Source organism: Canis lupus, chromosome 6 (assembly GCF_011100685.1).
Source record: "Canis lupus familiaris isolate Mischka breed German Shepherd chromosome 6, alternate assembly UU_Cfam_GSD_1.0, whole genome shotgun sequence".
Taxonomy (NCBI): Eukaryota; Metazoa; Chordata; class Mammalia; order Carnivora; family Canidae; genus Canis; species Canis lupus.
Window position 1 is genome coordinate 24,314,770 of NC_049227.1, and position 13,858 is coordinate 24,328,627.

Below are 13,858 nucleotides of genomic sequence, written 5' to 3' on the forward strand. Positions count from 1 at the left end.
GATTGCCCCCAGTGTTGATAAGCCAGAAATACAGAATTCAGCATATAGTCCTACTCATGGCTAAGGTTTATCACAGCAAAATGATTCAAAGCAAAAGCAGCAGAAAAGATAGGCATGTATAGCAAAGTCTAGGGGAAATCAGGTGCACACATCCAGTGGAGTCCCACAGGACACCCTTAATTCTTCCAGCAACAAGTATTTTTTTTATATTTGAGAGAGAGAGAGAGAGAGAGAGAGAGAGAGTGTACAAGCAAGAGGAGCAGCAGAGAGGGAGAGAGAAACAGGGTCCCCCACTGAGCAGGACCCTGGGATCATGACCTGAGCCAAAAGCAGACACTGAGCCACCCAGATGCCCTCCAGCAACAAGTTTCAGTAAGTCATGGGAAATGTTCTCTATCAGTGAAGCCCATCAGAGGCCCAGCATTAAGGGGCTGGTCATATTGGAAGGTACCCTCCACTTAGGACATACCAAAATTTTAGACCCCCAAAGGAGAGCAGATGTTCAGCATAAACTACATGGTCTGCATAAACAGTTTAGGTACAGTGAGCTACTTTTATTAGGGAATATGGGAACACTCTCAAAATCCAAGTTCTCAGATGCTAGCCAAAGCCCAACCCTATAAGCATGCCTTTCTAAAGAGGGCAGTCTCTGGGCTATTATATCAACTCTTTCCTGCACATTTAGCAATGCTTTTTATTGCACAATCCTTTCTGGAGTAAGCTAAGAAAAAAAGATAAGACTGATGAAAAGTTAAATGCTTAATGCCCATTTCTCTAGAAAGCTTAGACTAAAGATTAATTCACATATAAGTTTATCAATATACATTACCCATAGAAGTCCAATGGATACCACTGACCACATGAAAGCTAGTGAAAAATTAATCTGCTTTAAAAAATCATACTTGTTTTACTAAAATTGACCCAACGAGAGTGATTTAAAAATTACAGCTGCTGAAGGTGTGTTTACATATTCCTTCATGAGGCATGACTTTCTATCTAGAAATTAAAAGACCAATTTAAATTAGCTTCAGTCATTTTATTCCAAACTTCCTCATGATGGAATAGCTATAAATGTTCAGGCCCATGAGCAGAAGAAACTTTTTAAGCAATTATATAATGCCTTTTATTTATCAGTGTCATCAAATGATTCAAATAAAAAAGTAATATTGGTTCCATTTGGTTCATCCAACTAATTAATGGAATCAAAACAAAGTTTTTGAAAGTTCTTCTGCTGAAGATGAAATACCTAACATTTATTATGAATGCTATAATAAATTCAGTTATTCAATTCTATATTCTTAACTCTTTGAGGAACCTCCACACTGTTTTCCAGAGTGGCTGTACCAGTTCACATTCCCACCAACAGTGCAACAGGGTTCCCCTTTCTCCACATTCTCTCCAAAATTTGTCGTTTCCTGTCTTGTTAATTTCCCCATTCTCACTGGTGTGAGGTGGTATCTCATTGTGGTTTTGATTTGTATCTCTCTGATGGCAAGTGATGCAGAGCATTTTCTCATGTGCGTGTTGGCCATGTCTATATCTTCCTCTGTGAGATTTCTGTTCATGTCTTTTGCCCATTTCATGATTGGATTATTTGTTTCTTTGGTGTTGAGTTTAATAAGTTCTTTATAGATCTTGGATACTAACCCTTTATCTGATATGTCATTTGCAAATATCTTCTCCCATTCCGTAGGTTGTCTTTTAGTTTTGTTGACTGTTTCTTTTGCTGTGCAGAAGCTTTTTATCCTGATTAAGTCCCAATAGTTCATTTTTCCTCTTGTTTCCTATGCCTTCATAGGTGTGTCTTGCAAGAACTGTGGCCAAGTTCAAAAAGGGGGTTGCCTGTGTTCTCCTCCAGGATTTTGATGGATTCTTGTCTCACATTTAGATCTTTCAACCATTTAGAGTTTATCTTTGTGTATGGTGTAAGAGAATGGTCTACTTTCATTCTTCTGCACATGGCTGTCCAATTTTCCCAGCACCATTTATTGAAGCGACTGTCCCTTTTTCCAGTGGATAGTCTTTCCTGCTTTGTCGAAAATTAGTTGACCATAGAGTTGAGTGCCTATTTCTGGGTTCTCTAAAAATAGAGCTACCTTGGGACGCCTGTGTGGCTCAGCAGTTCGGCATCTCCCTTTGGCTCAGGCATGATCCTGGATTCCCAGGACTGAGTCCCACATCGGGCTCCCTGCATGGAGCCTGCTTCTCCTCCCTCTGCCTGTGTCTCTGCCTTTCTCTCTGTGTCTCTTGTGAATAAACAAATTTTAAAAATCTTTTAAAAAATAAAAAATAAATAAATAAAGCTACCCTACAACTCAGCAACTGCACTACTGGGTATTTATTCCAAAGATACAGATGTAGTGAAACACCAGGACACTTGTACCCCAATGTTTATAACAGCAATATCCACAATAGCCAAACAATGGAAGGAGCCACAATGTCCTTCGACAGATGAACGGATAAAGAAAATGTGTGTATGTATATATATATATATATATATATATATATATATATATATATATATTATATAAAATCATGGAATATTACTCAACCATCAGAAAGGATGAATACCCACCATTTGCTTTGACATGGATGGAACTGGAGGGTATTGTGCTGAGTAAAATAAGTCAATCGGAGAAGGAAAATCATCATATGGTTTTACTCATACGTGGAATTTAAGAAATAGTGAAAGGGATTATAAGGGAAAGGAGGGGAACTGAGTGGGAACAATTAGAGAGGGAGACAAACCATGAGAGACTCCTAACTCTGGGAAATGAACAAAGGGTTGCAGAAGGGGAGGTGGGGAAGGGGTTGGGGTAACTGGGTGACAGGCACTGAGGAGGGCACTTGATGGGATGAGCACTGGGTGTTATACTATATGTTGGTAAATCTAACTTCAATAAAAACAAACTTAAAAAATAATAAAGCTAAAAAATTTAAAAAATAAAATTCAATATTCAAAAATAAATCTGCCTTTGCTATGGTGATATTCATGCAAATCTTGGTAGAATAAAGCAATGTGGAAAACCAAAAAGTAAGGAACAGAAATCTACCTGGGATGGATTATGGTACTCACATAATTCATAACTGTTTCTAAAATTTAAACATTCTACCAATAGAAATAAATGCCATAGTTTTCAAAATTTTAAATATTTAAATCTATAAATTTAGTAAAAAACATTTTTGAAAAAAATTCTGGAAAATAGGGTTAAAGACAAAATGCTAAAGAAAAAGATACTTTAGCACCACAGTAAGTACTTTTTTCCTTTACTGTCCACCACCAGTCCAATTCTTAAAATTTGAGCCTTAGAGAACTAGTTTGTAAATTAAATCAAAGTGTCCTATGATATCATTTAACTTGCTGTTAAACTGTCCTTGAGGAAGTACAGACACTGGACTTACTAGAGAGAGAATTTAAATAATTTGCCTTAAAATATGCCCAGAGAACTCACAGAAAGAACTCATAGAACTAAATGGAATTAGGCAAATTGTTATAAAGTTAAGATGTTAATTGTAATCCATAGGGCAACCATTAAAAAATTTATACAGAAAAAGAAACACAAGGAGATCAAACAGTACACCGAAGGAAAAAAATTAATCACAAAATAAGCAATTCAGGAATGGAGAAATATCAGAATATAAAAGATGTACAGAAACAGAAAAATGGCAAAAAGTCCTTCCTTTTCAGTAATTATTTTAAATGGAACTAGATTAACTCTCAAATGAATGGCAGATTTGGCAAAATAGAAAGTGATCCACCCATATGATTTCTAAAAGACTCACTTAAGACATAAGTGGCAGATGAGAACATGAAATTCTGTGCAAAGAGAATACAAAATAGAACTGGGTAGATATATAAGACATATTGACATATTGTATGACATATAAGACATACAAAAGACATATTGAGACAAAATTGTTATAAAAGACAAAGAAGGTTAGTAACCCATGAAGAAATTAAATTACAACAATGGTAAACATATATGTACCTCACAAAGAGCACCAAATATATGAGCAAAAAATAATGGAATTGACGGGAGAAATAAACAGATCTACAATAATAGTTGTAGACTTTAATATCCCATTTTCAACAATGAAGAGAAAACTAGAGAGATCTGATCAGTTAGGGAACAGAAGATTTAATGCTTTAAACCAGCTAAACCTAAACCACACATATAGAACACTGCCCAGTCACAGCAGAAAACATATTCTTCTCAAATGCCCATGGGCTCTTCAAGATAGATAGTATGTTAGGCTACAAAACAAGTCTTAAATTTAAAATGATTGAAGTGATACAAAGTATCTTCTCCAATCACAATGGAATGAAACTAAAAGTCAACAATAGAAAAACAACCTGGAAAATTCATAAGTATGCAAAAATTAAACAACACTCTCAAAGAAGAAATTACAAGTGAAATTAGAAAATGCACTGGGACTAGCAAAAATGTAAACACAGTATGACATAACTTATTGAATGCAGGGAAATCAGGTCTCAGAGAAAAAATTATCTTTGCAGACACTTGCATTGAAATCAAATAACCAAATTCTGCCTTAAGGAACTAGAAATGTTGATGAAGTCCAAATAGTTCATTTTTGCTTTTGTTTCTTTTGCCTTTGTGAATGTATCTTGGAAGAAGTTACTGTGGCCGAATTAAAAAAGGGTGTTGCCTGTGTTCTCCTCTAGGATTTTGATGGAATCTTGTCTCACATTTAGATCTTTTATCCATTTTGAGTTTATCTTTGTGTATGGTGAAAGAGAGTGGTCCGGTTTCAATCTTCTGCATGTGGATGTACAAGTTTCCCAGCACCATTTATTGAAGAGACTGTCTTCCTTCCAATGGATAGTCTTTCCTCCTTTGTCGAATATTAGTTCACCATAAAGTTGAGGGTCCACTTCTGGATTCTCTATTCTGTTCCATTGATCTATGTGTCTGTTTTTCTGCCAGTACCACACTGTCTTGATGATCACAGCTTTGTAGTACAACCTGAAATCTGGCATTGTGATGCCCCCAGATATGGTTTTCTTTTTTAAAATTCCCCTGGCTATTTGGGGTCTTTACTGATTCCACACAAATCTTAAAATAATTTGTTCTAACTCTCTGAAGAAAGTCCGTGGTATTTTGATAGGGATTGCATTGAACGTGTAAATTGCCCTCGGTAACACTGACATTTTCACAATATTAATTCTGCCAATCCATGAGCATGGAATATTTTTCCATCTCTTTGTGTCTTCCTCAATTTCTTTCAGAAGTGTTCTATACTTTTTAGGGTACAGATCCTTTACCTCTTTGGTTAGGTTTATTCCTAGGTATCTTCTGCTTTTGGGTGCAATTGTAAATGGGATTGACTCCTTAATTTCTCTTTCTTTAGTCTCATTGTTAGTGTATAGAAATGCCACTGATTTCTGGGCATTGATGTTGTATCCTGCCACACTGCTGAATTGCTGTATGAGTTCTAGCAATCTCGGGGTGGAGTCTTTTGGGCTTTCTATGTACAGTATCATGTTATCTGCAAAGAGGAAGAGTTTGACTTCTTTGCCAATTTGAATGCCTTTTGTTTCTGAGGCTAGGACTTCTAATACTATGTTGAATAGCAGTGGTGAGAGTGGATCCCTAATCTCCTGATCTTAGGGGAAAGATTCCCAGTGTTTCCCCACTGAGAATGATATTTGCTGTGGGCTTTTTATAGATAGCTTTTAAGATGCTGAGGAATGTTCCCTCTAACCCTACACTGAAGACTTTTGATCAGTAATGGATGTTGTATTTTGTCAAATGCTTTTTCTGTATCTATTGAGAGGATCCTATGGTTCTTGTTTTTTCTCTTGTTGATAAGATCAATCACACTGATTGCTTTACGAGTGCTGAACCAGCCTTGCATCCCAGGGATAAATCCCAAATGGTCATGGTGAATAATCTTCTGAATGTATTCTTGGATCCTATTGGCTAGTATCTCGTTGAGAATTTTTACATCTGTGTTCATTAGGGATATTGGTCTGTAATTCTCCTTTTTGGTGGAGTCTTTGTCTGGTTTTGGAATTAAGGTGATGCTGGCCTCATAGAACGAATTTGGAAGTACTCCATCTCTTTCTATCTTTCCAAACAGCTTTAGTAGAATAGGTATGGTTTCTTCTTTAAACGTTTGATAGAATTCCCCTGGGAAGCCATCTGGCCCTGGACTCTTGTGTCTTGGGAGGTTTTTGATGACTGCTTCAATTTCCTTCCTGGCTATTGGCCTGTTCAGGTTTTCTATTTCTTCCTGTTCCAGTTTTGGTAGTTTGTGGTTTTCCGAAATGTGTCCATTTCTTCTAGATTGCCTAATTTATTGGCGTAGAGCTGCTCGCAATATGTTTTTAAAATCATCTGTATTTCCTTGGTATTGGTGGTGATCTCTCCTTTTACATTTATGATTTTATTAATTTGAGTCTTTTCTCTTTTGTCTTTAATAAGGCTGGCTAATGGTTTATCTATCTTCTTAATTCTTTCAAAGAACCAACTCCTGGTTTTGTTGATCTGTTCTACAGTTCTTCTGGTCTCTATTTCATTGAGTTCTGCTTGAATCTTTATTAACGGTCTTCTGCTGGATGTAGGTTTTATTTGCTGTTCTTTCTCCAGTTCCTTTAGGCGCAAGGTTAGCTTGTGTATTTGTGTTTTTTCCAATTTTTTGAGGGATGCTTGTGTTGTGATATATTTCCCTCTTAAGACTGCTTTTGCTGTATCTCAAAGATTTTGAATGGTTATATCTTCATTTTCATTAGTTTCCATGAATCTTTTTTAAAATTTATTTTATATTGGTGTTCAATTTGCCAACATATAGAATAACACCCAGTGCTCATCCCATCAAGTGCCCCCCTCAGTGCCCATCACCCAGTCACCCCCACCCCGGCCCACCTCCCTTCCACCACCCCTAGTTCGTTTCCCAGAGTTAGAAGTTTCCCATGTTCTGTCTCCCTTTCTGATATTTCCCACTCATTTTTTCTCCTTTCCCCTTTATTCCCTTTCACTATTTTTTATATTCCCCAAATGAATGAGACCATATAATGTTTGTCCTTCTCCGATTGACTTATTTCACTCAGCATAATACCCTCCAGTTCCATCCATGTCGAAGCAAATGGTGAGTATTTGTCATTTCTAATGGCTGAGTAATATACCATTTTAAACATAAACCACATCTTTTTAAACTTTTTAATTTATTTTTATTTTTTTAATAATAAATTTATTTTTTATTGGTGTTCAGTCTGCCAACATACAGAATAACACCCAGTGCTCATCCCGTCAAGTGCCCCCCTCAGTGCCTGTCACCCAGTCACCCCCACCCTCCTCCCCTTCCACCACCCCTAGTTCGTTTCCCAGAGTTAGGAGTCTTTACATTCTGTCTCCCTTTCTGATATTTCCTACCCATTTCTTCTCCCTTCCCTTCTATTCCCTTTCACTATTATTTATATTCCCCAAATAAATGAGAACATATAATGTTTGTCCTTCTCCGATTGACTTATTTCACTCAGCATAATACCCTCCAGGTCCATTCACGTCGAAGCAAATGGTGGGTATTTGTCGTTTCTAATGGCTGAGTAATATTCCACTGTATACATAAACCACATCTTTTTAAACTTTTTAATTTATTTTTATTTTTTTAATAATAAATTTATTTTTTATTGGTGTTCAGTCTGCCAACATACAGAATAACACCCAGTGCTCATCCCGTCAAGTGCCCCCCTCAGTGCCCGTCACCCAGTCACCCCCACCCTCCTCCCCTTCCACCACCCCTAGTTCGTTTCCCAGAGTTAGGAGTCTTTACATTCTGTCTCCCTTTCTGATATTTCCTACCCATTTCTTCTCCCTTCCCTTCTATTCCCTTTCACTATTATTTATATTCCCCAAATAAATGAGAACATATAATGTTTGTCCTTCTCCGATTGACTTATTTCACTCAGCATAATACCCTCCAGGTCCATTCACGTCGAAGCAAATGGTGGGTATTTGTCGTTTCTAATGGCTGAGTAATATTCCACTGTATACATAAACCACATCTTCTTTATCCATTCATTTTCAATGGACACCGAGGCTCCTTCCACAGTTTAATTCTTGTCTAATTTTTTGGTTGTGGTTGACCCTTTCATCTTTTAGCAGGATGGTCCTTTACCTCCCTGTGTTTGAATTTCTTCCAAATTTCTTCCTGTGATTTACTTCTAGTTTCAAAGCATTGTGGTCTGAAAATATGCAGGGGACAATCCCAATATTTTGGTATCGGTTAAGACCTGATTTGTGACCCAGTATGTGGTCTATTCTGGAGAAAGTTCATGTGCACTTGAGAAGAATGTGTATTCAGTTGCATTTGGATGGAAAGTTCTGTAAATATCTGTGAAATCCATCTGGTCTAGTGTAACATTTAAAGTTCTTGTTTCTTTGGAGATGTTATGCTTAGAAGATCTGTCATTTGCAGAAAGCGCCGTGTTGAAGTCTCCCAGTAGAAGTATAATTATGTCTTAACTTTGGTTATTAATTGATTCATATACTTGGCAACTCCCACATTAGGGGCATAAATATTCATGATTGTTAGGTCCTCTTGTTGGATAGACGTTTTCAGTATGATATAGTGTCCCTCTTCATCTCTTACTACAGTCTTTGGGATAAACTTTAATATATCTGATATGAGGGTTTCTACCCCTGCTTCCATTTGAGAACCAGTTGAATGGTAAATGGTTCTCCAACCTTTCATTTTCAGGCAGTAGGTGCCCTTATGTCTAAATGAGTCTCTTGTAGACAGCAAATAGATGAGTCTTAATTTTTTATCCAGTCTGAAGCCCTGTGTCCTTTTGATGGGATCATTAAGCCCATTCACGTTCAGAGTTACTATTGAAAGATATGAATTTAGTGTCATCATGATACCTATTCAGTCCTTGTTTTTGTGGATTGTTTCCTGGGACTTCCTTTTTCTTTTACAGGATCCCCCTTTATATTTCTTGCAGAGCTGGTTTGGTGGTCACATATTCTTTCAGTCTGCCTATATTGGAAGCTGTTTATCTCTTCTTCTATTCTAAATGACAGCCTTGCTGGATAAAGTATTCTTGGCTGCAGGTTCTTCTCATATAGGACCCTGAACATATCCTGCCAGTCCTTTCTGCCCTGCCAGGTCTCTGTGGAGAGGTCTGCTGTTATCCTAATACTTCTCCCCATAAAGGTTATGGATTTCTTGTTGCTACTTTAAGAATCTTCTCTTTATCTTTGGAATTTGCAAGTTTCATATTAAATTTTGAGATGTTGAACTTTTTTTATTGATTTTAGGGGGTGATCTCTCTATCTCCTGGATCTGAATGCCTGCTTCCCTCCCCAAATTAGGGAAGTTCTCAGCTATGATTTGTTCAAATATGTTTTCTGGTCCTCTGTCCCTTTCGGCATCCTCTGGAACTCCAATTAAACATAAATTTTTCCTTCTGAGGCTGTCATTTATTTCCCTTAACCTTTCCTCATGATCTTTTTTCTCTTTTATCCTCATCTTCCTTCCTTGCCATCAACTTGCCTTCTATGTCACTCACTATTTCTTCTACCTCATTAACCCTCGTCATTAGGACCTCCAGTTTGGATTGCATCTCATTTAATTGATTTTTAATTTCGGCCTGATTAGATCTAAATTCTGCATTTATGAAGTCTCTTGAATCCTTTATGTTTTTTTCCAGAGCCCAGTAGCTTTATAATTGTGCTTCTGAATTGGCTTTCTGACATCGAATTGTAATGCAGATTCTGTAACTCTATAGCAGAGAATACTGTTTCTGATTCTTTGTTTTGTGGTGAGTTCTTCTTGCTAGTCATTTTGATCAGTGCAGAGTGGCTAAAAACAAGTTGTACTTGTTAGAAGCGCAAGTTCTCTCTGTAGCATTCCAGCTGTTCTCTCTTTATTTTTTTAAAGATTTATTCATGACAGAGAGAGACAGAGACAGAGAGAAAGAGAGAGAGACAGGCAGGCAGAGGGAGAAGCAGGTTCTGTGCAGGGAGCCAGACATGGGACTCAATCCTGGGTCTCCAGGATCACACCCTGGGCTGAAGGTGGTGCTAAACCGCTGGGCCACTGGGGCTGCCCTGTTCTCTCTTTAAATCGCATTTGAATTTGTAGGTTTTCAGGATGATTTGAAAGTTATCTAGGGAAGTTGGTAGGGACAGGTGACTTGGGAACCCCACTCTTCTGCCATCTTGCTCCGCACCCCCTAAATACGGATTTTTAAACTTTATAATGATTTGCACCTTAGGAACAGTGAATTAATCAGAAACTGTGTATATCACTTAAATAAGAATGATATCAATGTCAGGAGGGTACACAGAAGTTTCAGAACTTGAAGCACAGTATCTGTGACCAGGGTGACCATGAAAACTTACCTGTGAGAATCGACATGGTGGTAGTCTTTCCTGCCCCATTAGGTCCAAGAAGAACAGTGATTTGCCCCTCATATACATTGAAAGATAAGTTTTTTACTGCTAAGATGGTATCCCTCTCCGTTGTGAATTCCTGGGAAAACAACAAAACAAATGCTAACTTTAAATCTATTATTTTTTAAAGATTTATTTATTTATTCATGATAGACATAGAGAGAGAGAGAGAGAGAGAGAGAGAGAGAGAGAGAGAGGCAGAGACACAGCGAGGGAGAAGCAGGCTCCATGCTGGGAGCCCGACGTGGGACTGGATCCCGGGCCTCCAGGACCACGTCCTGGGCTGAAGGTGGTGCTAAACCACTGAGCCACCTGGGCTGCCCCCAGCTTCTGTCTTGAAGCTGATAATGCAACAGTCAGCTACAATCAGTGTCCTCCTGCTAAGTTCCAGAACTTCATGCTGGATACCCATTATACTAGGTGTCCTTGAGGCACTCCAAGCACTACTCATTAGCACATCTGAAAATGTATTCCTCATGCCATATTCCTCACCACAACCCACACAGATGTATAAAGACAGAAACCTGAGACTAACCTACCTTAGATATTTCTCTCTGCCTCATCTACTGAGATTCATCAGTCATTAATCATGCTCACCAATCCACTTACTCAACAAATATTTATTGAAGGCCTTTACTATGTGGCATATACATTGTGTAAGGTACTATGAATACATTAATGAAGGAGACCAACACAACTCCTGCTCTCATGAGAGAAAAATGCCAGTAGGAGAAACAGATAAAAAAATCTGGGAGGAGGGGCAAGATGGCGGAAGAGTAGGGTCCCCAAATCACCTGTCCCCACCAAATTACCTAGATAACCTTCAAATTATCCTGAAAATCTATGAATTCGGCCTGAGATTTAAAGACAGAACAGCTGGAATGCTACAGTGAGAAGAGTTCCCCGCTTCTATCAAGGTAGGAAGACGGGAAAAAGAAAAAAAGAAACAAAAGGCCTCCTAAGGGGGGGAGGCCCCACGAGGAGCCGGGCTGAGGCCGGGGACACTGAGGCCGGGGCGAGTGTCCCCAGGACAGGAGAGCCCCGTCCCGGAGAATCAGGAGCTGCACCAACCTTCCCGGGCGGAAAGGCGCCCGCAGGGAGTTAGAGCAGGACCCCAGAAGGGACGGGGATGCCCTCGGGCTCCCTGGGACACTAACAGCACCTGCGGCGCGTGCAGGAGAGTGCGCCGAGCTCCCTAAGGGCTGCAGCGCGCAAGGCGGGACCTGAAGCAGCTCGGAGGGCCTCGGGAGGGGGCTCTGCGGAGGCGGCTGCCAGAGCGCGAATCCAACAGCGCAGGCTCCGGAGCACAGGGCGCCGGGACACAGCCCAGGATCCGGCCTCCCCCCGGGACAGGCAGAGGCCGGGAAGGCCCAGGACAGCAAGGACACTCCTGTCCCGAGCTGAGAAGATCAGCGGCCCCGCCCAGGGGCCTCCAGGACCCTGCAGACGGAGTAGTTCCTGTGGGAGCTGAATCCAGGTTTCCAGAGCTGCAGCAACCACTGGGGTTGTTCCTCCTGGGGCCTCACGGGGTAAACAACCCCCACTGAGACCTGCACCAGGCAGGGGGCAGAGCAGCTCCCCCAAGTGCTAACACCTGAAAATCAGAACAACAAACCCCTCCCCCAGAAGACCAGCTAGACCGACAAGTTCCAGGGGAAGTCAAGGGACTTAAAGTATACAGAATCAGAAGATACTCCCCCGTGTTTTTTTTTTTTTCTCTTTTTTTTTCTTTTTGATTTCTGATTGCTTCCCCCATCCTTTTTTTCATCTTTCTTTCTTTCTTTCTTTCTTTCTTTCTTTCTTTCTTTCTTTCTTTCTTTCTTTCCTTTCTTTTTCTTCTCTTTTTTCCTTTTTTCTTCCTTTTTTCTTTTTTCTTTTTCTTTTCTTTCCTTCTCTCTCTCTTTCTCCTTTTCCCAATACAACTTGTTTTTGGCCACTCTGCACTGAGCAAAATCACTAGAAGGAAAACCTCACCTCAAAAGAAAGAATCAGAAACAGTCCTCTCTCCCACAGAGTTACAAAATCTGGATTACAATTCATGTCAGAAAGCCAGTTCAGAAGCACTGTTATACAGCTACTGGTGGCTCTAGAAAAAAGTATAAAGGACTCAAGAGACTTCATGACTGCAGAATTTAGATCCAATCAGGCAGAAATTAAAAATCAATTGAATGAGATGCAATCCAAACTAGAAGTCCTAGCGATGAGGGTTAATGAGGTGGAAGAACGAGTGAGTGACATAGAAGACAAGTTGACGGCAAAGAGGGAAACTGAAGAAAAAAGAGACAGACAATTAAAAGACCATGAAGACAGATTAAGGGAAATAAACGACAGCCTGAGGAAGAAAAATCTACGTTTAATAGGGGTTCCCGAGGGCACTGAAAGGGACAGAGGTCCAGAATATGTATTTGAACAAATCCTAGCTGAAAACTTTCCTAATCTGGGAAGGGAAACAGGCATTCAGATCCAGGAAATAGAGAGATCCCTCCCTAAAATCAATAAAAACTGTTCAACACCTCGACATTTAATAGTGAAGCTTGCAAATTCCAAAGACAAAGAGAAGATCCTTAAAGCAGCAAGAGACAAGAAAGCTCTGACTTTTATGGGGAGGAATATTAGGGTAACAGCAGACCTCTCCACAGAGACCTGGCAGGCCAGAAAGGGCTGGCAGGATATATTCAGGGTCCTAAATGAGAACATGCAACCAAGAATACTTTATCCAGCAAGGCTCTCATTCAAAATGGAAGGAGAGATAAAGAACTTCCAAGACAGGCAGGAACTGAAAGAATATGTGACCTCCAAACCAGCTCTGCAAGAACTTTTAAGGGGGACTCTTAAAATTCCCCTTTAAGAAGAAGTTCAGTGGAACAATCCACAAAAACAAGGACTGAATAGATATCATGATGACACTAAACTCATATGTGTCAATAGTAACTCTGAACGTGAACGGGCTCAATGACCCCATCAAAAGGCGCAGGGTTTCAGACTGGATAAAAAAGCAGGACCCATCTATTTGCTCTCTACAAGAGACTCATTTTAGACAGAAGGACACCTACAACCTGAAAATAAAAGGTTGGAGAACCATTTACCATTCAAATGGTCCTCAAAAGAAAGCAGGGGTAGCCATCCTTATATCAGATAAACTAAAATTTACCCGAAGACTGTAGTGAGAGATGAAGAGGGACACTATCTCATACTTGAAGGATCTATCCAACAAGAGGACTTAACAATCCTCAATATATATGCCCCTAATGTGGGAGCTGCCAAATATTTAAACCAATTAATAACCAAAGTGAAGAAATACTTAGATAATAATACACTTATACTTGGTGACTTCAATCTAGCGCTTTCTACCCTCGATAGGTCTTCTAAGCACAACATTTCCAAAGAAACGAGAGCTTTAAATGATACACTGGACCAGATGGATTTCACAGATATCTACA

At 39.5% G+C, this 13,858-nt stretch overlaps 1 protein-coding gene across 16 annotated transcripts in view; it reads right to left on the minus strand.

Moving 5' to 3' along the window:
* LOC489979 (ATP-binding cassette sub-family A member 3-like) overlaps nucleotides 1–13,858 on the minus strand; it is a 191,200-nt gene that overhangs the window by 90,185 nt on the left and 87,157 nt on the right. For all 16 annotated transcript variants that reach the window (XR_005360835.1, XM_038540120.1, XM_038540119.1 and 13 more), the window contains one exon: nucleotides 10,368–10,497. Coding sequence is in view for 15 of the 16 variants with exons in the window: in XM_038540120.1 (XP_038396048.1) it covers nucleotides 10,368–10,497 (130 nt within the window). In the remaining variant the exon portion in view is untranslated. The remainder of the gene's footprint in view (nucleotides 1–10,367; nucleotides 10,498–13,858) is intronic.